This window comes from Daldinia loculata (assembly GCF_022478755.1).
Source record: "Daldinia loculata strain CBS 113971 unplaced genomic scaffold F4817scaffold_59, whole genome shotgun sequence".
In the NCBI taxonomy this organism is placed as follows: Eukaryota; Fungi; Ascomycota; class Sordariomycetes; order Xylariales; family Hypoxylaceae; genus Daldinia; species Daldinia loculata.
This window is the reverse complement of record NW_026054913.1, coordinates 164,572-188,138: the sequence shown is the minus strand read 5'-3', so window position 1 is coordinate 188,138 and position 23,567 is coordinate 164,572. Positions and strand designations below refer to the sequence as shown.

At 37.7% G+C, this 23,567-nt stretch overlaps 4 protein-coding genes across 4 annotated transcripts; 1 reads left to right on the top strand and 3 right to left on the bottom strand.

Annotated features, from left to right (window-relative positions):
• Positions 1-1,586: 1,586 nt before the first annotated feature.
• On the bottom strand, positions 1,587-4,510 carry F4817DRAFT_348571 (glycosyltransferase family 15 protein). Its single transcript, XM_049304714.1, has 5 exons — positions 3,566-4,510; positions 3,105-3,503; positions 2,967-3,053; positions 2,489-2,903; positions 1,587-2,435 (listed from the first exon to the last, which is right to left on the bottom strand). Exons 1-5 carry the CDS (start codon positions 3,847-3,849, stop codon positions 2,094-2,096), a joined length of 1,527 nt encoding a protein of 508 aa, XP_049155613.1. The 5' UTR covers positions 3,850-4,510; the 3' UTR covers positions 1,587-2,093.
• Positions 4,511-12,883: 8,373 nt separating this feature from the next.
• F4817DRAFT_361211 (soluble quino protein glucose dehydrogenase) lies at positions 12,884-14,337 on the top strand (the record flags this gene model as incomplete). The annotated part of the gene is made up of 3 exons (XM_049306371.1): positions 12,884-12,932; positions 13,000-13,734; positions 13,796-14,337. The coding sequence occupies 3 exons, from the start codon at positions 12,884-12,886 to the stop codon at positions 14,335-14,337; spliced, it is 1,326 nt and encodes a 441-aa protein (XP_049155612.1).
• Positions 14,338-14,806: 469 nt separating this feature from the next.
• On the bottom strand, positions 14,807-16,408 carry F4817DRAFT_348569 (uncharacterized protein). The gene is made up of 2 exons (XM_049304713.1): positions 15,931-16,408; positions 14,807-15,823 (listed from the first exon to the last, which is right to left on the bottom strand). The coding sequence occupies exons 1-2, from the start codon at positions 16,135-16,137 to the stop codon at positions 15,119-15,121; spliced, it is 912 nt and encodes a 303-aa protein (XP_049155611.1). The 5' UTR covers positions 16,138-16,408; the 3' UTR covers positions 14,807-15,118.
• A 571-nt stretch (positions 16,409-16,979) lies between these two features.
• On the bottom strand, positions 16,980-19,576 carry F4817DRAFT_236002 (YjeF N-terminal domain-like protein). Its single transcript, XM_049298970.1, has 3 exons — positions 19,347-19,576; positions 18,184-19,274; positions 16,980-18,122 (listed from the first exon to the last, which is right to left on the bottom strand). Exons 1-3 carry the CDS (start codon positions 19,477-19,479, stop codon positions 17,208-17,210), a joined length of 2,139 nt encoding a protein of 712 aa, XP_049155610.1. The 5' UTR covers positions 19,480-19,576; the 3' UTR covers positions 16,980-17,207.
• Between the last annotated feature and the right edge of the window lie 3,991 nt (positions 19,577-23,567).

The window sequence follows — 23,567 nt, the reverse complement described above, 5'->3', positions numbered from 1 at the left end:
TGCAGGTGTTGAACAACTAGGATGAGATACTGCATCTCCTCGGGTGACTGACATTTATATTCTACTAGCACTGCTAATACCATAGGCCTATACCTTTAATCAATACGATGGAACATTATATTTACAATATGCGTTGTTACTCTTAACCTATTATGTCAGTCTTCATTGGACAGCACATGCCGGTTGCCATATAGTGAGTGTCCTAGGACAATTGGGCCAGTAGTTGACTATGGACGCCATTCTATTTTGAGATGTGTGGTGTCTACCTAATCATCAAATAGACTCTTCCTCGAGGGATATTCACGTCTATGCCAATACTTTACGATCGTAGACATAAAGACAGTCGCAATTATCTCTATATATTTAACATGGTATCAAATATCTAAGAGTCACTGTTCAAGTTGTCACTTATAGTAGTATCCATAGTGATAGGTTACTAAACCAGGGGATGTTCATATTAGCAATGACGATCGAATATATACTTGAGTTAAATAGGCTTTTCAAGACGTTAATTAGTATAATTATTTAGAAGATAGGAAAGTTCATACTACATTCGTTTCCACAACTCTCTGCTAACTCACAATTAGCTTTTTTTTTAAAAAAAAAAAAAAAATCTCTAATTCATCGATATCTAATGCTCCCGGGCATAGAACAAGATTCGGGTTTTTAATATAATAGGGTGCCCTATCACTTAAATTCCTATCAAATGCTTAGTACTGCCGAAACGTAGTCCTTGTACCTCGTCTTTGGAATTCTTGATAAATCGAGGATTTGGCATAAGACTAGCAAGGCTCGCAGTGGCTATCTGAGAGGCATCTGTCGGTTAGCTATACTATCTACGCCTATATGTCTACGCACTACAGAGGAAAGCAGTAAGTAAGAGCTACCGCTCCTAATACTTTATATATGTATGCCTAGGTAGTTACTCAAGGGCTCTATAGCTCAGTCTACATCCAACAGATTAGGCTACAATCCGGTAAGACATCGAATTACTTTATAATATGGTTAATATACCTAAAGTGACTTGACATTTGTGATTTAAGGTGGTTGTGTTATAATCAACTTCAAATAGGTACTGTCAGGATTCTAGATGAGACATCTAGAACAAAGGACACTGTCAGTATGTATAGCCGTAGACTCCCATAGCTAGGTAGCTTAGAGTTCCTCGCGGAACAACGAAGTTGTTTCTTTGCTTCTTAGTCCACCTCGTGACAGGTACCATGTCGAGTAACTCCACGATATTTTTAACTGGCTTGTGTAGACTTGCTCATTACAAGGGGCGTAATTTGTGGCATTTATCTCTCTCAAGGATCTTGAATTGGTACGCTTGATTTCGTCTCTAGGTATCTATAACCATATTGGCGTTTATCATAAATCGTCCTAGAAGGTACCTACCTAGGTATCTAGTCTACTCGAATGCCGCAAGTAGCATCTCAGTCGAGTTATATTAGAGCTTATAGGGTTGAAAAGATGTATAGACATCATCCTAGAATTCAACCTGAGGGACACGCAAAGTTCATACGGGAACTACTACAAAACTTGACGTGGATCAACATATACGACTACACTTATATCAAATGGATAGGTTCGATGGAATGGCAAATCGCTTTGTTAACACGAGAATATTATGTACGATTGATGACAAGCCCAATATAGTATGCCAACCCAACTGAACCATGAGGGTGCAGCTCTTCTACATGCAGAATTATCATGTTCGCCACCCTTAACCTAGGCGGTAACCGACAAGTAACCTATCAAACCGCCTCTAGGTTCGTGACGCCCTCTTTCTATGGCAAAACCACCAAGCCGTACAAGTCGAGGACCAATATATATCCCCCCCTAATACGTAATATGCTACACTCCTATCAGCCTTCGCTGCGCCGTTATCCGAAACCCGTCATTTCTAAGCACCCCTCCTCTGCTGGCAAAAAGCGATGAAGAGCACATTTAGACCAAATACAATTGTCGTTCCATCGTTAATATTTTGTGCCGTGCAATGCCTTGGGAAAAGGCCGCTAGAAGATACTTGGTATCCAACCGTAGTTGTTGATGATGGGAATTGCCAAAATGTCTCTGGAGTTGACGAACTCTCACTACGGGCTAGCCCATCCGCCAGCAACGTCAACCCATTCAGCCAAGCACGAACCCTCCTTACCCTCAACATCTACAATATCGGTATCGCAACGGCAACGGCAACCAACACCGTTCTCCTTCTCTGGGTCCCACTGGTCCCAATACTCGTCTTCTTCGACTCGTTTCCTCTCGTCTTGAGTTGTCTTCTCAAGGTAAGGTTCACGAGGAAGCTGGCGGGCAGGGGCATTAGCCGGGCAATGTTGGATAGTAGTATGTCGGTAACCGAAGTCCCGGAAATAATGGATGTCGCGAGGCGCCAGAAGAATACCAGCAGCAAGGGAATGGATAGGAGCATCACCCCACTGGCATATAATTAGCAAGACTGAATTGTACTCAAATGATTGGGACAACCTACTCGTTCCATCCAGAAACCACCACTACGATCCATCATCTCGAAGAAGGCCTTATACTCCTTGCTTCGGAACCAGCTGAGCTTCGCGATTTCGAAATTGGACCAGAAATGGCACATATTATAACTCTCGCCCTCCATGGCTTCGGGATCAATCTCGGGCAAGTTCATTCGGCCGGGGTCGCTTCGCAAGATCTCTTCAGGTAGTGGCGGCTTGAAGTTAGGGTCGTTCTCAGGGGGAGCCGGCTTCTCTGGCTTAGGCTCGACGAACATCTCCCATAGACCTTGAGACGTAATGTTGTTCAGGCGCTTGTAAGCAGAAGCATATCGGAAAATGTTGGGGACAGTCTCGCGAAGCTCCTTAACAGCGATGGTGAAACCGTAAGTCTTGTTATACTCGATCATCTTACGGAATGGGTCACTGCATATTGGCGTTAGTAGGTACGAACAGAGTATCGAAGATCGGGCTGAACATAGAACATACTAAGTGATATCACAGAAGTACTTGATCTCGGGCTCCAAGCGCCAGTACCATTCGTATTTGGCAAGAAGGGGGTGGTCATAGAAAAATCTGTACCGTATTAGCTAAGTTTAGAAATCGGTATGCTTGTCGTTTACTTACCCGGAGTAGAATCGGCACATGGCGTGGTAGCTCTCTAGACCACCGTACATGACAGCGGCGTCTCCCTGTTTAGCAATACCCTCCTTTGCAACTTTCGGGTCTATCCAGTCTGGGTATCCCCACATCTCTGAGCCAACCTTGCCAAACTCGACCGGAGCAGAAGTGTAGTTGCGAACGATGTCCTTGAAAGTCTGGTTGAAGTCTCCATCGTTCAGGAAGACATAGGGATAATGATACCATCTGTTGAAATGACGCTCAATAGACTTAATGGACTGAATGACACCATCAAGCTCCTTGTTTCGAGCGAGGACGACAAACGCGCCATTGACTCGTTCTTGCGTAGTATCGGGTTCGAGACAGCCCGAGACGAATACTTTGTCGTGTTCTTCGCTGATTTTTCTGTTCCAAGACACGTGGCCATTAGCAAAAGCAAACATAGAATTCGATATCAAGCGACATACCGGATAGCTGGTGGTGCGCCAGCAGGCATCAATATCCTCCCTGGAGAGCTGGGATGCCTAACAAACAATACGAGGATAAGGACAACAACGATGCATGGAAATAGAACGACTACGCCTAACGGGACGGATATGCTGGAGTTGCCTTTTAATCTGAGAGGTCTTCTGAAGAAAGCGAGTCGCGATGTTAACCTGTTGAGCGGAGGTCTTTTCTCGCCCGAGGTGGGAAGCTGAGGCGTGCTCATGGCTGCAGGCACACGCCTGTAAGCGCGCCGAAGCAGATCCATAATGGAGCTTAACGACGCCCTCGTAGACGGCAGACGGCAGTCGGAGAGGCGGCGTTTGTTCGTACAATCGATAAGTCGTTGATTATGTCGTGGTTGTCGTAATCGAAGATGGTTTATTCAATCATACAAAAAGGACCCGGTTACCGCCGTCTATCCGTATATTCGTTCTTGGTGAAATGCGCAGAGTAGCGAGCGGCAAGGGAAAGATCCCCTCTCAAAAAGTTCGATGACGGCCAAGGTATTGATGAATAGGTAGGTGGTTATAGATACCTCAGGCAAATAGACGGTCAATACGCATACGCGTCAGACACGCTACCCCCTTTTGATGTCGTTCAACCAGTCAAACGGGTTGAACTTTATCGTATCAATCTAGCAGATCGAAAACGACTGCATTGGTGCCGTCGACAAAGTTCAACGGCGACAATTCATAAACCAGGCGCGAAAAGTTGCCAAGGGGCGACAATGTAAAAAGAAAAAAAAAAGGGGGTTCTGGTAAAAGTTGGAATGAAAGACCAGATACGGAATAAATGGATACAAGGTCAAAAATTTGGAATGAGATTACATATGAGACGAAGGGGTACAGTGGAAAAAAAACCAGTTAGGACTCTTTTGACCTTACATAATAATTAAGCTACGTTTAATAGGCCAGTAGTGAAATTATACTTAGAATTAAATAATGTGAAAATTGAGCAAGTATTATTTTAAAGACGAAAACTTTTTTATTATAATTTAAAAATTATAATTTTGTTATAATTTTAAATTTAATATATATATATAAAAAGGTAATATATTAAATTATACGATATATGTAAAAATAAAAAGTTTACATAATTATATTTCGTAATTATATTATTTTATAACAATTATATATAAATTTTAATATAAAAAAATACCTTTTTATACTTTTTAATACTTTTAACGGCTTTTTTAAAAAACGTTTAATAGCAAGTTATTATTTACAGTAAATAATTATTTTATATATAATTATATAATTTAATTAATATATTTATTTTAATTTATAACATGTAATTTAATTAATTTATTAAAGTTACGTTATAATATAATTAAGTTAAAAAAAACAATAAACATTAAATTATTTAACCGTTTTACACACAATATTATAACGTAAATAAAATTAACAACAAATTTTTTTTCGAAAATATTTAATACAATTTAATTATAAATAATTTTCTAAGTTTTATAAATTATAATAATAAAAGTAATTACCAATAAAAATTAATTACGTTAATAAAATTTATTATTAACTTTATACAATTAAATTAAATAAAAAATAAAGATTATTATTTTACTTTATTTCGTATAAAAAAGCGAAGGTTTAATATAATTGGGAAAAAAAACGAAAATAACGAAAAAAAATAAAATAAACAAATCGAAACTTTTTAATTACGTTAAATCTTTAATAATATTAATAAACCCGTTTATAAAGTTTTAATTTACTTAAATATTTTACGTTAACATATATTACGTATTAATAATTATAAATAATTAACGTTTAAAATTACCAGTTAATTAAATATTAAATAATTCTTAACTTTAACCGGTTCCGGTTACTTCGATATTTTTTACTAAATAATTAAAAAATAATAAATAATTATAATTATATTTATTTATAACGTTATACCGGGAAAAAATCTAAAAAATTATGTTAAAACGATTAATTTTATTAAAGTTTAATTTAATTTATACTTTAATATTAAATAATTTTTATTTAAGTCGATTTATATAAAAGTGGTAAATAATTTTTAAAATTTAATAAAAAGTCTTTTAATTAAAGCCGTTTTATTACATAATAATAAATAAGTAAATTGTTTAATTAAAATATTTGTATATAATATGGCTGGTTGTATTATTAATATTAACGAAATTTCGAAAAAATAATAATTAATTATTAACGGAAAAAAGTTGTTAAAAGTTATTTAATATAATTATATTTAAATTATTTATAATTATATTTGGATTTATTATAATCTTTTTAAATCGGAAGTTAATTTAATAAAAAGTCTTTAAGTTAATTATAAATTTTTTGTTAATAAAAATGTATTATATAATGCCGAGATTATATTAAGCCTGGTTTAATGTTACGGTTAATAAAAGGTTAAATATATTTTATACCGGTAATTAAAAAGTGGAGTAAAAAATATAACTGTTAATAATATTAGTTATTATCTCCGTAAATATAATATAAAAAACTGGATTTTATATATTATATTTTTGCGTTAATTGTTATAAATATGTTAAAAAAACGTTTAATATATATATTTTCCCGTTATTACTTAATTTATTAACGTTAATTAACAACGGTAACAGGTTTTTACCGGTAAAATAATTTTGATAATAATTTATATATAAATTGTAAAATTTTTGCTGTTTTATATTTAATATATTTTTGGTATTATTAAAGATATTTATAATATAAATATTAAGATTATTATATTATTATTAAACTTTAGTTTAATAGTTAATTTTATTGTTAAAATTTAAGTATTTATTAATATAAAAGCTTTAATTATATTGGATATTTTTAAGTTAATATTTTAACCGATTTTAAACCGTGGTATATTTTTAATTATTTGGTTGGAAATTAATTATATTATTTTATAAATTATAAATTATTTTGACAAAAATATCTTCGTTTTAAAATTCTTTATAATTGGTAAAAATTAAGATTTTTTTATAATAATTTATAAAGTGGATATTATAATATTGTTTATTATATGTGGTATATGCATTAACATATATTTTATATAAAACGCCGTTAATAATTTTTACTTTATTAACGAAATTTTAAAAAAAATGGTATAATATAAATTTAATTTAACAGTAATTTTTGTGTTAATCTTTATTTGGTTTATATTTTAGATTATATATAAAAATACGGTTTTAAGTTTAAAATTAAAACGTTAAATTAATATAATTTTAATTATATTAAATAAACCATTTAAATAATATCATTTAAAATAACATATTAAACTAGTTATAATATTTAATAAATAAAAAATTAATTTTTTAAATTTACTTATTAATGGTTATAAAATGCCGAATATTTTTGGAATTTAACCGGCAATTTATTTAAAACATAATATGGAAGTTTATTTATAACGGATATTTAAATAATTTATATATTAATTTTTGTTTCGAAATATTACGTTTATTAAGTATTTTATTTATAAATTTTATTATAAACGATAAAAACGGAAACTGGTTATTAAAATAAAATATAACTTTAACGGTTAATACGGTAAAAATCCGGGTAAACGTTTTAGTTTTAAAATAATATTTAATAATATAAGTTTTTATAATATATATATTAATATATAACGTTATGTTTATATTAACGTTTTATTTAATTATAACGGTGGTATTATATGGGTTTAACTTTAAATTATTTTGTTTTATTATAAAATTATTATAATTAAAGTTTAATAATTTATTAATTTTAATTAATAGTATTGGTAAACAAAAATAATAAAATTGGCATTTATATTAAGATAATTTAATATTTTTATTTAAAATGTGTTAAAAAGTTGTAATAAATATTTAAAACTTTTAAAATTTTGGTAATTAGGTTATTTTTTTGTTTAAAACTTATATGGTAGTTATAAATTTAAAATTTAAGTTATTAACGTTATGTTTTTTTTTTAATAATTGGAAATAATAATTTAAATTATATATATAAATTTATATAAATTATATAACTTTTTATAAATATGTAATAATATATGACTTTTTATTAGCCGAAAAATTAAACGGGTTGTTTGTAAATATTTAATTTAATATTAAATTTATAATAATAATATATTTGGATTAAGTTTAAATAAAATTCTTTTGGCCTTTTAATATTAATATATTATAAATAATAATTTATAAGTTTTATTTATTATTTTATAATAATATATAAATATATAAATTACTTTGGTTTTGTTATTTAAATCGGTATTAAAAATTGTTAATTTTAAATTTAATTAAAATTATAACTTTAAAAAATTTTGTAAATTAAATATAAAAATAGTAAATGGCAACGTATAAATATAGCTGTAAATTATTTTTGGTTATAATAATTTTAAGAATTTTATCGGTATTTTACCATTTTAAATATTTTGATAAAAGTTAATAAAAGTTATTTTATTATATATTAACGGCGTTAAAAGTGGAAAATAATATTAGATATTTAAGTGTATTAATTTATAAGTTTAATTTTGTTTATTGGTTTATTTAATAAAGTTAAGTATTCGGTACGTTAATGGTATATTAAATTATTAAATTAAATAATGTTTGCGTTTTTAAAATATTTTTATTAAAAGTGGCTTGTATATTGTTAACGCCGGCGAAATTTATTAAATTTATTTGATTAATGTAAAATATATTTCGATTATTAATTTGGTAACGTTATAATATATTAAAGATTATATAATAAAAATAAAAATAAAAAGTAAATTTATTATTATATTATTAAAAGGTATATTTAATATAATTTATAAATTTAATATTATAAAGTTAAAAAGTTATAAATTTGTTTGCGTTATGTAAGTAAAAAGTAAAAAATATAAAAGATAAAAGTGGTTAAATTTTATTTAATTTAAATATAAAAATAAATTAAATATTGGGTAAATTAAATAAAATATTAAATTTATTAATAAAATTTTATATAATATTAAATTACGGTTATAAAATAATTAAATTAAAAACGGTAAAAATATTATATTTATTTATAAAAGCGGTAAAATTATTATTTAAAATATTATTGTTAATATTTTTATTATTGCCATTTAATTAATATAATAGTAATTGTAATAATATATTATTATTTTCCGATAATTAAAAAAGTTAATTTTTGTTTATTAAGATATTTTAATAATTGGGATGGTTTTTTCGTAAAAAATAAAATTATTATATAATATATTTTTGGTAAATACGGAAATTTTAAAAGATTTGTTATTATAATTAAAGGTTAATTGGTTATAATACAATAATATTAAATTTTTCGGGTAATTTTAATAATTGTTAATATAATAAGTTAATATTTTAAAAAAAGTGGTAAATATAATTTTTATAATAATATTATAAACTTTAAATTTAATAAACTTTAATAAAATAATGGAGTTGGAATATAATTATTTCTTTTGTTTATATTAATATTAAAAGGAATTTAAATATAATATTAAAGTTAAAGTTATTTTTAATTAAAAAAAAATATATATTACCCGGTTTTAAATTTACATTATAAAATTTATAGTTATAATATATATTACTTTTAAACTATATATTAAACTATTGTTTTTTATAATAAATATAAAATTTTCGGATATTTTAGGTTAAATTATTATAAAAAGTTTAAAATAAAATTAAGTTTACATTATTAATAATTAATAATTTAAATATATTTAACGTTAATTATATAAATAATTATGTAAAAGGTTATATTAATAACGAAGGATTATTAACGTTAAAATCTTTCCGTAAGTTAATTTAAATAACGTGGAAAAAAGGTATAAAAAAAAAGAGCGGCGTATTAGCATTTTGGCGTTAATTTCGATAAGTACGTTATATGGTTATATATATCCGATGCGTTTTTTAAATGCCGTTAAAATTTTAATTATTAAAACTTTAAAGCTGGTAATTTAAAGTTAATATACTTATTATATTATTAAATCGTTTATGTTAATTATTTGTTAATATAATTTATAAATAAATTAACGTTAAATTGTATATAACGTTAATAAACGAATTTAATTTTATTGATATAAAATATATATAATGGTGTTTTATTTTAATAAATTAAGCTGTATAAATTTAAATTTAATAAAAGGTAAATTTTAACGGCATTAAATATATTGTTAATAATTAATAAAAAGTAATAAATGGTAAAATTGGTTAAATTGTTTCCGGGTTAATATAATATTTATATTAAGCATTTTAAAGTTTAAAAAGTAAAAATTTAAATATAAATCGTTATTAATTAATAAATGTATTAGTTTAAAAAAAAATAAATAAATTAATATATATTTAAATATACGGTTAACGGTTATAGTTAAAAATAAAGTTTACGATATTATAATATTAATAAGTAAAAAATATGTGGGTAATGTTAAAAAAGGTTTAAAAAAAAGGTATAAAAAATAAAAAAGATTAAATTTTAAATAAAAGGAAAATATTATATATATAAATTAATTTAAAAAATTAAATTAATAAATAAATTAATTAAAAAAAGAAAAATTAATTAATATGTATTTAAAAGTAAAGTTAATAATAATTATTAAAAGTGAAATTTATAATATTATAATATTAATAAATATAAAATTTATATATAATATTAAAAAAAATTAAAAAAAAAGATATAAAAAGTAAAAAATGTTAAATTTTAATGTAAAAAAAAAATGTTATATATATAAGTAATTTAAAAAAATTAAATTAAATAAGATAATATATATTATAAAATAAAGTTAATAATAATAAATAAAAATAAAATTTATAATATTATAATATTAATAAATAAATAATATATATATAATATTAAAAAAAATTAAATAAAAAGGTATAAAAAATAAAAAAAGGTAAATTTTAAGTAAAAAAAAAATAATATATATAAAAAGGTTATTTTAAAAAATTATATTATATTTATCTTTTATTTCGATAAAATTTTTATTTATTTAAATAATTTATTTTAATTATTAACTAATTAAATGTAATAAAATAAATTAAAGTTAAATAATAAATTACGTATTTATTTGTTATAAAATTACGTAAACGTTTTAAAATAATATTAAATTAAAATTATAATTAATTTAATTGGTTTATTTATTAAGTTATAAATTTAAAGTTTTTAATAAAATGTGTATATTTTATTTAATTAATTTATTTATTATAATAATAATAATTAAAACTATTTTATTTTTATAATTAAAGTTATAAGTTATTTTATCTTTTATTAATTGGTTTAATTTTTATAACCAATTTTTCTTTATTTTTTTAATGTATTTTAACGCGTTTTTTTAAAGTTTAATTTTATTACCACTTTATTTTTTTATTATAAGTAAATGTTTATTAGTTATAAGTTTTATTTTATTAATTTTGTTATATATTAATTTAAATATTTTATTTTATTAGTTTTTTTATATAATAATTTATATTTATATTATAATAATTTAATTAAATATATTTTTTAAGTTTTAATAATGTAAATAATTTAATTGGTTAAAAATTTTATTTTATTAATTTTATTATATATTAATTTATATTTTTAAATTTTAAGCCTTTCCCCCCGATTTAAATTTAAAAATAAAAATTTTCTTCCGAAAAAATGTTATATAAGTAAGTAAGGAAAGTTTTCTTAATAACTAATCAGGGTTTTACATAATAAAGAACATGCACTATACAATTGGTACTTATCATCCCTTGGAACATTAAAGCTGAGAAGGGCTTATGATTTAACAGGTGGCTACTATGTACATATGTTATCTAGACCCACACAACGGCGAAGATCTTTTTCCGGGCAGCTGGGGCTTAGCACAAGTGGCTCAAAGAGGTACCTAAGGTTTACATACATGTATTCCGTAATAGTGTAAGGTTCAGATTCATAAAAATAGATTTTAGGGCCAACCCGAATTTTGGAAATTCCCCAGAACTTCTCCAGAATTTCAATGTTCCAGAACACTGGCCATGTTATGCGTGCCGCCATGTTTCTCGAAGATTGCCGTACGAATCTCATACGGTTTCGGTTGAGGCACATCTAGGATATAGCTAGCCTTTGCTATTCATCGACTGTCTTCAGACAAGGGCTTCCTTCGATGTCTATTCAGTGGCAGCTTGTCGACGATAACTACAGTGGCGCGAGGACCTGTTGTCTCGTATATCAAAACTCATAGCCGCGCCAACCGAGTTTTGTCTTCGAACTCGTCATGACTCTACTCGATTGAGTTCCTGTCTATCACGATTCTTATACTTGTATAGCGATATCTACTTGCAAGGAAGTTAGTTCCCTCCAACGACGAGCTTGAAACTACGATTTCGTGGGTATATTCAACTTGGCTCCATATTGGACAGAGTATTGCACAATATTCTGACGGGTCGAAGACGTCTCCGGACTAACGATATGTTATGAAAGTCAACTCTTGAAGGTGCCCGCGTCTGACAGATCCCAAGAACTGTGCGGTATTAGAACGTGCTTTGCGATAATAATCTCCATCATAAGATCAAAAATATTCGCAGTCCGATTCCTCATATTAACTGCCACTCCCTATACGGCCTATTTGCCACGAGCAGCTAATGGAGTGCTGTCTTGAAGAGGTGTGGTGAGGTCACTGCGTATTAAAAATATCTCGTCTTCAAGAGTATATCGCCCAAGCTTACGACACCGTCTTGGTAGTTCATGCCGCTCGTTCCTAACGGGTTGCCTGTTTGACAGTGATGTTTAGGCGTGCCTATTCTATTGTCCCGGTTATTTGTTACACTACTGAGCATCCTTCTCTACATCTGCCGGTGAGAGGCGAGTGTCTGCGGGGACCCCAGGCGAGACTCGATCTTGTGGAGTTGCATTTTGTCTTTCCGCCTAATTACATCAATAAAAGATCTGCCTCCGCAGGCCGAAAACAACAACACCTTATTTTGTCATATCCATTATTACATATCCTATTGCTTAGGTCGACATGGTGTAATGGCTGCTATATAAGGAAATTTTGATCCCCATTGCCTAAAAGAGATCGACCTGTCAACAGCATGTCCAATCAGCCCTCGTCTCCCCTTGGGCGGTCATCTCAAGATACCTGCCTATTAATTACTTCAAAGCGCCAAGAATCCCGGTTCGTGGACTCTCCGCATTTAAGATGGCTTCCTACGGAGCATGGCGTTACATCATTAGGAGTGGGTTGTAGGGAGAAGCTGTAGATCTGCTGCTATATAACACGATACTTCCTCTATAACCTACTCTGTCCTAGCTCTTTCAAAGGACTTCGCGTTACGTCAGGTGATAGAGGTTAACCTACTTAATACTGTACTTTGTCATAGATCGTATATCAACATGCGTTTGTTGACGACGGCTTCGGTGGTGGCTGCCCTAGTGGGCCAGGGTGAGTAGTCTTTTTGCTACTTGTAGTATAGAAACAATAGGGGCAACACTAATAACATATACGTCAGTTCTATCGCAGGACCCCCCAAAATTCCCTTTCCCAAGCAGCTGCTCTGGCGTTGCTGCTCCCAGATATGCCTACACGGTTGATTCTGGCTGGGAGGTGACCAAGATCGCCAGCGGTCTCCGTCAACCCCGAACTATCATCTTTGACCCCCTCGGCCACATGCTAGTGTTGCAAGCCACCTCTGGTATTTCAGCCCACACTTTCGGCCCGGATGGTTGCATCAACAGCACCAAGACCCTCTTCCAAAACTCGGGTCTCAACCACGGTCTCAGCTTGACACCTGATGGCAAGACTCTCTACGCTAGCTCCCAGACCACAGCCTGGTCATGGACATACGATGCCGCCGCCTTGACGCTTACGAACCAGAAGACCGTGGTTAGCGGCATTGGCCAGGGTATTCACTCGACCCGAACCACCCTCGTCTCCCCCAAGAACCCGAACCTGATCATCGTCTCCGTCGGCGCCGCTTCGAACTGGGATAACCCAACTATCGACCCGAGTGTCGGCCGTGCCATCGTTAAGGTCTTCGACATGAGCAAGGCGCCTGCCAACGGCTACCAATTCAACAGCCAAGGTACCGTGCTAGGCTACGGTCTACGTAACGAAGTTGCCCTTGCTTTCGACCCCAACGGCCACGTATGGGGTGCCGAGAACAGCGGAGACGACTTCAGTAGAACCGTTAACGGCCAGTCGTCGGACATTCACATCGACAACCCTGCTGAGGAGCTGAACTACCGTAAGTCTCAAAGAGCCTGGCAAATAAAAATAAAAAGACTAATGTTGCCATCACCGTTTAGTCGGAGACCCCGCCGCGCCCCTTGCGAACAACTGGTTCGGTTACCCGACCTGCTTCACCGTGTGGGAACCGTCCAACTTCCGTGACAACACTGCTCTGAAGACTGGCTCGCAGTTCGTCGTGTCTCCCAACTCGACCTTCAACGACGCCTCGTGCGAGGGCAAGGCTATCCCACCGCGTCTATCATTCCCGGCACACATGGCGCCCATCACCAACGCCTTCGACCCCGCCGGTGAGAACCTGTACATCACGTTCCACGGCAGCTGGGACCGACAGCCCGCCCAGGGATACTTCGTCGCCGAGGTCCCCTTCAAGAAGAGCGCGGACGGCGGGTACGAACCCGTAGCCGCACCCGACAGCAAGACCGGCTACAAGAACATCATCGGCGCCCAGAACCCGGGCAGCTGCAACTCGCCCTCCCTGACCATGAGCTCCTGCTGGCGTCTTGCCGGTCTGGGCTGGGACCAGGCCGGCGAGCGACTCTTCGTCAGCTCCGACAACCAGGCCCAGGGCGAGATCTTCGTCCTGAGGAAGAAGGCCTAAGCAAAATAGGTAGGTAGGTAGCCAGCCCACGTCGTATATGGTAAGGGGGTTACTCCGGAGGAGATAAGGGTACGTTGGAAGTTGGCGGGTTCTCGTTAGACTTTTCTTTCTCCTTCGCGTGTACGTAAATTTTTAAGTAGGTTACTAGACGCTGAGTAAAAGGTTTAACGATACCTTGGATGTTTTAGTGTTTGTCTGCTGTTGCCGCTTTTGCGTGAGAGAATGTTATCTTCTAGAGTGTATAACTAATACGAATGTACACTTTACCTTTACCTTGAGGTTATATATACTTTCTGCTGCTGTTGTTCTATAGAGTAACGGGCTAGAATGGATAGTTGCCTATATTCTCACAATTTATAAACTAGCGAAAGTAAATACGGCTTATATTAGTTACGTTACTGTAAACGCTCTATCAGCCAAGCAAGTATACGAAGTCATGAAGCACGGGCAATATTTCGGGGCGGGTGAATGGACGGAATAAATAGACTATGATTATCTATTATTATTGCTCCAGTCATCGACTATAGCTAATAGGAATGCCAGTATACCATTGTACATTGTATAAGTGCCTACCTACCTAGGTAGCTATAGCTATCATACGAAAGGAACCACACATCAGTATTTGAAAAGTCATCAACATAACATTTGACTCCAAGCAACCTGGGTATCATAATACTCCTCCCTTGTTAGGCTTTAACTTCAACTTAACCCCATCTCCTCTACTTCTCCCTCCGTACCCCCCTAGCAACCCCTTCCTCTTACATTGTCCTCTAATTCTAGTCTACTGCAGCGCGTACAGCTTCCTCGGCCGCCCTCCCGCACAAGAGCTAAACTTCCACCAGCGGCCGTGCCACGCGCCAGCAATATTCACGAGCCCCCATTTGATAGGAGCCGGGATAGGCGGCCAGTTCGCCCACGCGCCGTCCTCGGCCGTGCCGTCCAGGTTCAACAGGAAGAACGGCACCACGTCGAGGGTCCCCGCCTTTGTTACCGTCGTCTTGCCCCAGCTCTTAAACGTAGCCGAAGCCTCTTCCGCCGCAGCGGATCCTGGCGCGGGGGCGTTTGGGTGGTCTGATAAAGCGGCAATGGTCGCGATCTCGCTGTGGAAATGTGCTTCAAAGGGCTCCTGGAAGGACTCCATGATCTTGACTAGTTCCGCGCCGTCGAACGTCAAGGGCTTCGGTTCTACGCCCCGGAGGTACTTTTCGAACTGGGCCAGTCCGCCCAAGAACGCCTCGTGTTCCTTGTGAGTATCGGCCCAGATAGTATTATCGTTGAGGACGGCCTCGACCTTGGGGAATAAGGTGGCTTCCTCGTCGTCGTGATGCGAGGCTACAAATTTGTGCCATGTTAAAGCGTACCCGATAAAGTCGGCCTTGTCGCCGGGCTTGACGTGCGGGGCTTGCTGGTACACCGAGTTGTAACCGCGGAGGATAGCGTTGTGCAGGAGGGCCATGTGCGTGGCGCCGGTGGTGAATATATCGGTCTATCGAAGAGGCGGGGTGGTGTTAGTTGGATTATGCTGATCTTGTCTTAGGTACTTTTGTGATATGTCGCCCGGAAGTAAGAGAAAAACGGAACAGGGAGAAATACCTTCTTAGTCTCAAATTGAGGAGTTGTCACCAACTTGATAGGAGCATCAGCCCAAACAACACTGCCCGCCGTGGCAGGATCTAGAGCCGGAGCAGTCATGAAGAAAGGTGATCGTGTAAGGAACAGCCCGATTAGGATGGGAATAGCAATGAGTATAGGTCTATCAAGGATGCTTCGGCGCGGTTGATACTTCACCGGAGGTTCCATCGTGAGAAGGGGTACAAGCTAAGCTCGAAGATGTCGTGGAAGGTAACCTGCTTTTATCTAGGTGTTGTACATAGAGACGCATACACATACACAAGCTGCAGCTGCAACAAATCGAGTGTTAAACATTGGCCCGGAAGCTTCCTCGTACGAGGGGGGAACATGCCATGCCTGACACCATCGGATGTACATACATAAGTGATAGCTACCTAAGCTGGCCCCTGTCGATGCAGATTTGCTGAGTAAATCTCTGTATATTATTGGATACCAGAGTGCCAGGGTTAAAGCTAGCAGGGATGTAAAGTGTAAAGCTCCGTGCTGCTGGTGGCATAGACCCGAATAAGATCGGAGTCTAAGCTCGGTATCATCGACGATCCTTGAATGTCTATCACCGAAGTCCGAGGAAGCTATCAGAAGTATGGAATTACATACTCTACCCCCCCTAGTAAGACCAGTAAGACATGTATATATCTACCTCCCCCTGTAAACGAATCTAGGGCTACAGCATCACGGCGAGAGCATCCTCCATTATCATCACTATTAGGTATATAGTAGCCATTAGACACGGAAGTATACCTAACACCACCATTACAAATATATTCTTTATTCGTTGCCATCTCACCCGACCAAGATCGGCGCTGTAACCTCGCTGGCCCTATCCTAGGGCTAGGGCTAATGATGATACGCGTAGTAATGGATGACCTTTCCTGTATACCTCGTCATCACCACGTAAGGTGTTCCTATATGTTGAGGCATGTAGACCGGACTAACGCCGTCGAAAATGCACAGGTCTTGAGTGTACGAGTGTACTCGGACGTACTAACATGCTGTTCCTATGCCGCCCTCTAGCCTCGATTTCAACCTCTTCCTCCATCATGACGGTCGTAGACTGTAAATATACCATTTACGCTGTAGCCTTAGGTATAGACTAGAAAGAACCCCGCTAAGAGCAAATTACGCCTCTTGCTCAATTGCGAACGGCGTAAAGACAGATATACGCTTATTCCGCAATAACCAAGCACGTCATATATGCAACCCGGCCTCGTGCGGAGTTGGATATAGAAATAAGTAATCTAGTCGTCCTCTCTTTCAGGTTGGTATCGTAGCTCTAACACCCATTTATCGTCGAAATCGATACCGCGACGGATCTTAGTCGCCACCTTACGCCAGATAACCGGACCAAGTCCGATATCAGCCAGGTATAGCTTCCACTCCCCTACCATGCCGATGTCTCGGTCATCGCCCGACTCTAGCGCCTTTAATAGACCAACTTTCGGTGCGCCGAGGGCAACTATATAACGGGGGTGGACGTAGAGCTTAGCTCCGTCGATGACGTTGACGCGGCCGGTTTGAGGTTCGATACCACTTGGTAGATCGATTGCCATAACAAAAGCTTCGTTTCTGTTTGACCATTCCATAAGTTCATATGTAGTGGCCTGGTCCGACTTTCGTAGCTCTTCAAATGGTGTTGTGAGTCCTAGGAGTGCATCGATGATTAGAGTGACGAAGCCTTGCGAAGCTGTCTCTAAGGTGTTACTAGCTTGGCTGACGTGCTCGAAAAGCTCCGATTTGGTGAAGATGATGCCCCCAAAGTTGCGAAGGAGACGAGCTTGTTTCCTAATATCCTCCAACAGCTCACGCTCCCGCTCGATGCCGACCACACACACCAGGACGTTAATCCCATGGTTTCGAAGGTGGCGGGCAGCTGCTAAGGCACGGATTCCGGACTTATTATTACCAGCGAGAACAACTATAGTGGTTGTACTTGGCGGCGACGCGGCGGCAGCACGAAGTCTAATGGCAGGATCGTCAAGAACACGCATTACGACTTCTGTGATGCCGCGGCCTGCATTTTCGGCTAAAAGGTCCTCACTAAAACCAAATTCGTGACGCGCCACATTCTCAAGCGTCTGCATCGGGAGGTGGGCGATGGCTTCGATCCGACGATTAGAACTAACAGTGTAGAACCCGCTAGGCGTTGAGGTACCCTGTTTAGAACATATTAGTTAAACTCGTAAAAAGAAGAGGAGCAAAAGAGAATGAATTTACCCCTGAGTTGACTCGACTCGAGCCAGCAACACTTGCTGTGGTGCTGGCCTTGCGAGACTGTGAACGCCGGGTCGTGGACAATCGAGAGTCTCCCCGTAGCCGAGAATTACGTCCGCTACCTTCTACTACGCTAGCACGATCGCCTCCGTTGGCAAGGTCGTCATCGGCTTCACTCTTCCAGTAGTCGCCAGGGGCGTCTTTTGGTTTGGATGCTGACGAGGGAAGATCCAATACATTCTCGCTATAATGAAGATTCTTCCCGCCCGCCGTTCCAGGCTTCGGCCGAGGGAGACGGTTGTGGGATACCAGGCGTTCGGCCTCATCGATTTGATCTTGCTCTTTCATTTCGTCAAATATCTTTCTCTTATCAAATTTAGCAAGGCCGCCTTCAAAGTCAAAGTCTCCCGCTTCTTGCACATCCGTAACGTCCTCCGAAGCCCAGCCATTTTCGATATTTCCCTCTACTCTACTTTTCTGGCTCTTCTTTAGCGCTGCGAACGGCTGAAATGACCTAGTAGATTCAAGGATAGGCGTCTCTCTCCAACCCGGGCCTCGGTTGGTTTGCTGTGCTGGGGAACCATTGCTATCAGCCATTTTATTCCTGCGTCGACCCCGACCTCGTGTGCTTTTACGGTTGTCTTTTCGGGGGTCGGATGGTTCGTCAGGTATAGTGGGAGCTGTTTGGGCCCTGTGCTCTGTTATGGTGTTTCGCCTGGAATGAGGAGTTGGGGAAATTCGCAGTCTCGCTGTAGAGGCGTTAAGTGTAGTAGTGGTAGCTGCATCGGTCACCTCATCCGGGGAAGAGTATGTCAAGCGATCGGCAGGATTCGGGATGACTGGAGGATCTCGCTTCTCTACAATATTTGGTTGAGCATGATAACGTGGGTCGCGGGGAGGAGCTGTGCTCGTTTTGGGAGTCAAGCTCAAGATTGCAGGATCTTGGAAGGCCGAGGGGGGCGCCGTTGTTGAAGTAGGCGTAGTCGTAGTTTCAGCAGTTGTGAAAGTAGGATTTGAGGTTAGGGAAATATCGTTAACATTGCTCGCGCTGATGACCACATGCCCGAAGAATTGATTTGTGCCTACTGCCACAGCTACTTTACGTTAGTCAATATTCCTATTTAGGTGACCTCTTGATGATATTTATTATGAACCTTGGAACTTACCTTGGTCTAATGTAAGATGTTGCTGAGGAACAAGACCAGTTAGGATTCCCTGAAGACGTTGGCCGAACGGTTCTTTAAGGGTTACCATATAATAGCTACCCAGCCACTTCGATAATTTAGCATCCTCAGCCATTGTCACCTACTCGACCGACCAGTAAACTCTTGGGTTTCTCTAAGAAAGGTAACAGCTCCTAGACGTGTCTAGTATTTGTGAAATCACATGTGAGACTCCTCGCACGACCAATCCTGCTGCTTAATCTGTATCTCACAGTACCAGTAGTCTTCTCGTTTCTCGGGAGTAGGCTTATTCAGTCGATATTCTTAAACCATGGTCAGGAGTTCGGAAAGGTACACAAGCCTGAATTCGTTGAAACTCGTAGATAGGAACAAACAGGTATCCCTTATCCGTAACCTCGGAGACGAATGCTATATTGCTGCAACTCGGGAAATATCCTTTTACAACTATCACCGTTGCCGCGCCAATCGAAGTCGATACACGGGAAACCGAATTAGTCTAGAAATCAGTACGGTTACAGCGCTGGGAGGTTTGCCGCATCAGGTCGCATCAACATTCAAAGTCGTCGCAGGCCGTATAATTGACAGGTTTATTTAGCCGTGGTTACCTAGAACAATAATAGAGGACCACCTAATTGGTGGAAGCACAGCAGGTGATCAGATTTGACGTGAATACTTTGTACGTTGAAAGTTGAACGGAATGCCGCCTCCGGTAGAAAGAAATAAGTCATTGTATATTTTGGTCTTTTTGGTTTGTTAGACAACATTAACTAGTATTAGTCTAAGCTTCACTTATCGATAACACCCTTTGGACCCACAGTGACAACACCAATCACATGTAAAGTGATTTCCTAGCTGAGTGCGGAATATTATACATAGGTAGGTAGTAAGGATGTATTCACTTTAGTATAGTTAATATTAAAAATATTAAAACTAACAACCATTTATACTGGCTAACAAGTTCATTCAAGATACTCCACAACACTTAATGCGTGTATACTAGCAACAATGCTGCGCTCTAATATTTACTATTTATTTCATCTCCTTTTATGACCTTAGTAAGCTGGTGTCAAGTAATCATGTTGCTTGCCACAAAAAGCCGGCCGCGATGGAAGATGCTATTGCATACATCGTTACACTTCGTAATTATGCACCCTTAACCGTACGCTGCCATAGCCTCTTCTTCATCATCTAGATCAATGATATCCGTATGCTTCCCCTTGGAAGACCCCGAAGTTCCCTTGGCAGCAAAGTCTGAAATTGTCACTGGTTTCTTTGTCTTGATTGCAGACTCCGCGCTGTAAAGCCTGTTGTAAAACTGTATGACTCGGGGGTGAGCCATAACTTTCTTACTGTCGAAACGCAGTACCTGGAGCCCCTGCTTGCTCACAGCTCGACTAAGCGCAACGTATGCCTGTCCCTTCTCGAACACCTTACCAAGATCAACCTTGACTCTCTCCAGGGTCTGACCTTGGGCCTTGTGGATAGAGAGAGCCCACGCGAGAATAAGGGGTAGCTGTTTGCGCGCTGCTTGAATCTCGCCAGTAGGTAGTTCAACCTTCCAATCCTCCGGGATGCAAAGAAGAATTCTATGGGTCCTATCCGTCGCGTTGAAGCGGACAACTGGATACTCTTTGCTGTCCTTTATTTTTTCAACGTCACGACTGTACGCTTTAATTTTCTTTTTTGAGCGGGCGTCTGCGTCGCCTTCGTCAGCCGATCCAACCTCCTCATCGCGGGCACCCCACATCTCAAATGTAGCTTCGTTCATAAACCCAATCACTTTGCCGAGTGAACCGTTCACTAAAGTCTCGTCCATATTCTTGATCAGCATAACCTGGGCACCTTTCTTCAAATCCACAGCCTTGGGAGCCATCATATTCGAAAGCAACTTCTCTCGTAGTTTAAGCTCGCCCGAATCACTGGCGTCGTAATGATATATGGATCCAGGCAGATTGCGTAATCGAGATTCATTGGACCTCTCAACCTCTTGGCGGGTCGGGAATCTAAGGGCGAAGTTAGCACACGTTATTCCAATACTTCTCTAGGGAGGAAGCCAGTACAATTCAGTCACTTCAAGACCATCATCAAAGTTTAACGGCCGCGACAGACTCTTGAACGTTTGGATCGTATCTTCGCTAATCCGACCGAGACGCATCTCATTCAACATATTGGCAAAATCTAACCGGTATTAGTAGAGATAAACTATGAGACGACTCGATAAAAAGATGTTATAGCTTACCAGGGTCTTTTTGACGGAATACTTGTGTTAATCCAATAGTATGGTCGATAGATGTGTTCCAGGTCGCAGCCTCGAATGCGAACTTGGCTTCCTTTTTACCTCCATCGGGAACAGGAGGCAACTGGAAAAAGTCGCCCGTAATGACCAACTGGATTCCGCCCCAGGGCCGACCGTTATTTCGAATAGTGCGTGCTATTTGTGCCAGCTTATCAAAGAGTTCACCATCAACCATAGAAACTTCATCAATGATAAGAGTTTTCGTCCGGAGCCATCTATTCTTCGCCTTGGCATTTCGACGAATCTTCTTGACAAGGGTTGGCACGTCTTCCTTCCCGAGGCCGATACCAGCGAAACTATGCAGCGTCTGACCACCAATATTGCAAGCAGCAAGACCAGTAGAGGCTGTTACGCTGAGACGTTCCGGATCTCGTGCCCACTTTTTCTTCAGCTCCGAGATGATGGCTCGTATCAATACAGACTTACCAGTACCGGCCGGACCGGTAAAGAATACGCTTTGATTCTTCTGGAGGACTAGATCGATTACCTGCTGTTGCTCGGTACTTAATGAAATGGCAGAAACCTTGGCCTTGCGTCTAGCGTGGTCTTCTGTAGCGGTACGGATCTCCTCTGAATCAGGTCCGGACTTTTTATTCTGATTCTTGAGCTGCTTCCGACGCTCCTTCATCTCGCTCTGTGTCGCATCCCAAAGCGAATCTTGGTTCTTGTTAGGGGCTGGAGTAACTGGGTGTTTCCCCTCCTCGGTGTCATCTTCGGCTGGTGGCGCAGAATTAGCAGCTGGTGCTGGTGTCCATCCCGGGGGTAATGCCCTTTTCTTAATTGGAGGTGGATTAGGTTGCGAGTTATCATCCGGCGAATCTCGTTTAGACGGTCTCTGGGGGTTTGGCGGGGGGTGGCGATGCTCTTGCGGCGACGAAGACCATGATATTTGGCTGGTAGGCGGTTGAAGTACCGGGTCCGCACGGGGCTTCGGTGCGGCTGGCTGGGGAGGGAGAGACGCGGGAAGTTGGTAATCCAGGTCTAACTCCAAAGTATTATCGTCGCTAAAATCATCTTCTACGTAGTAGGTAGATGCGCCTGCCTTGCCCTGGGAAACACGAGCAAGCGAAGATGCTTCTCGGAATGACCCGGCATTACCACATAGCGAGACGAGGCTACTAGAGCGTTCGGTGATGCTTCGAGTTGAGGTGACAGGAGAAATTGGTTTGTACTGACGGCGAGGTTGCTTTGCATTATAAGATTTGGATTGTAACGGTTCACTGTTGTTGTTTGCTGCCTTCATAGACCCAGACGTACCGTCTGACGACAAATTGGCACGGCCCGCGTGAGAGAATGATGCCCACTGAGTAATATTTCCATCTTGAGCGGAAGGGCTACTTGAGGAAAATAAACTCTTCGCGAGTTTATTCTTGCCGTGCTGTGCGGATGCGGTCGCCTTGTTCTTGTCTACAGCTTTACTTAACATGGTAATAAGAGGAGAGACCGAGGAATAGGCGATTGCATGCGTGTGTATGCGTGGAAACGAGTGTCGAGGACGTAAGGGTCTTGAAGGCAGCAATCGAAAAAGACCAGCAGTCATACAGGAATTTCGAGATTGCTGGGTTTGTAGACTTTGTTGAGTCAATTAAGTCAATTGAGTCAATTGAGTCAATTGGACTTCGTTTAATTTATGAGGGAGTGTTTGTCCAAGGGTCGGCAGCGTGTTCCTGCCCCGACTGCGGGCCAGGAGATACATGAGACCTGTGTTGTAGGGGTATTACCTTCTATGAAAAAATAAAACAAATCGTCCATGTCGCGGTTGCACGCGTTGATTGGAACCCCACACCAAAATCTAATGTGCATGAGCCGCACTGGCAATGCAGCCAGTAGAGTTTAAGCTAAATCTGTAAAAGGTACAAAGATACATGGACGTCATTCCAGACAGAGCCAACAGGCAGAACACCGGG

Coding starts and splice junctions, on each gene's coding strand:
- F4817DRAFT_348571 (XM_049304714.1), bottom strand. CDS start 3,849: ATGGATCTGCTTCGGCGCGCTTACAGGCGTGTGCCTGCAGCCATGAGC. Junction 3,054..3,104: donor ATGTGCCGATTCTACTCCGG/GTAAGTAAACGA, acceptor AATACGGTACAG/ATTTTTCTATGACCACCCCC. Junction 2,904..2,966: donor TACTTCTGTGATATCACTTA/GTATGTTCTATG, acceptor GCCAATATGCAG/TGACCCATTCCGTAAGATGA.
- F4817DRAFT_348569 (XM_049304713.1), bottom strand. CDS start 16,137: ATGGAACCTCCGGTGAAGTATCAACCGCGCCGAAGCATCCTTGATAGA. Junction 15,824..15,930: donor CTCAATTTGAGACTAAGAAG/GTATTTCTCCCT, acceptor CCTCTTCGATAG/ACCGATATATTCACCACCGG.
- F4817DRAFT_236002 (XM_049298970.1), bottom strand. CDS start 19,479: ATGGCTGAGGATGCTAAATTATCGAAGTGGCTGGGTAGCTATTATATG. Junction 19,275..19,346: donor ACATCTTACATTAGACCAAG/GTAAGTTCCAAG, acceptor AACGTAAAGTAG/CTGTGGCAGTAGGCACAAAT. Junction 18,123..18,183: donor CGAGTCGAGTCAACTCAGGG/GTAAATTCATTC, acceptor TGTTCTAAACAG/GGTACCTCAACGCCTAGCGG.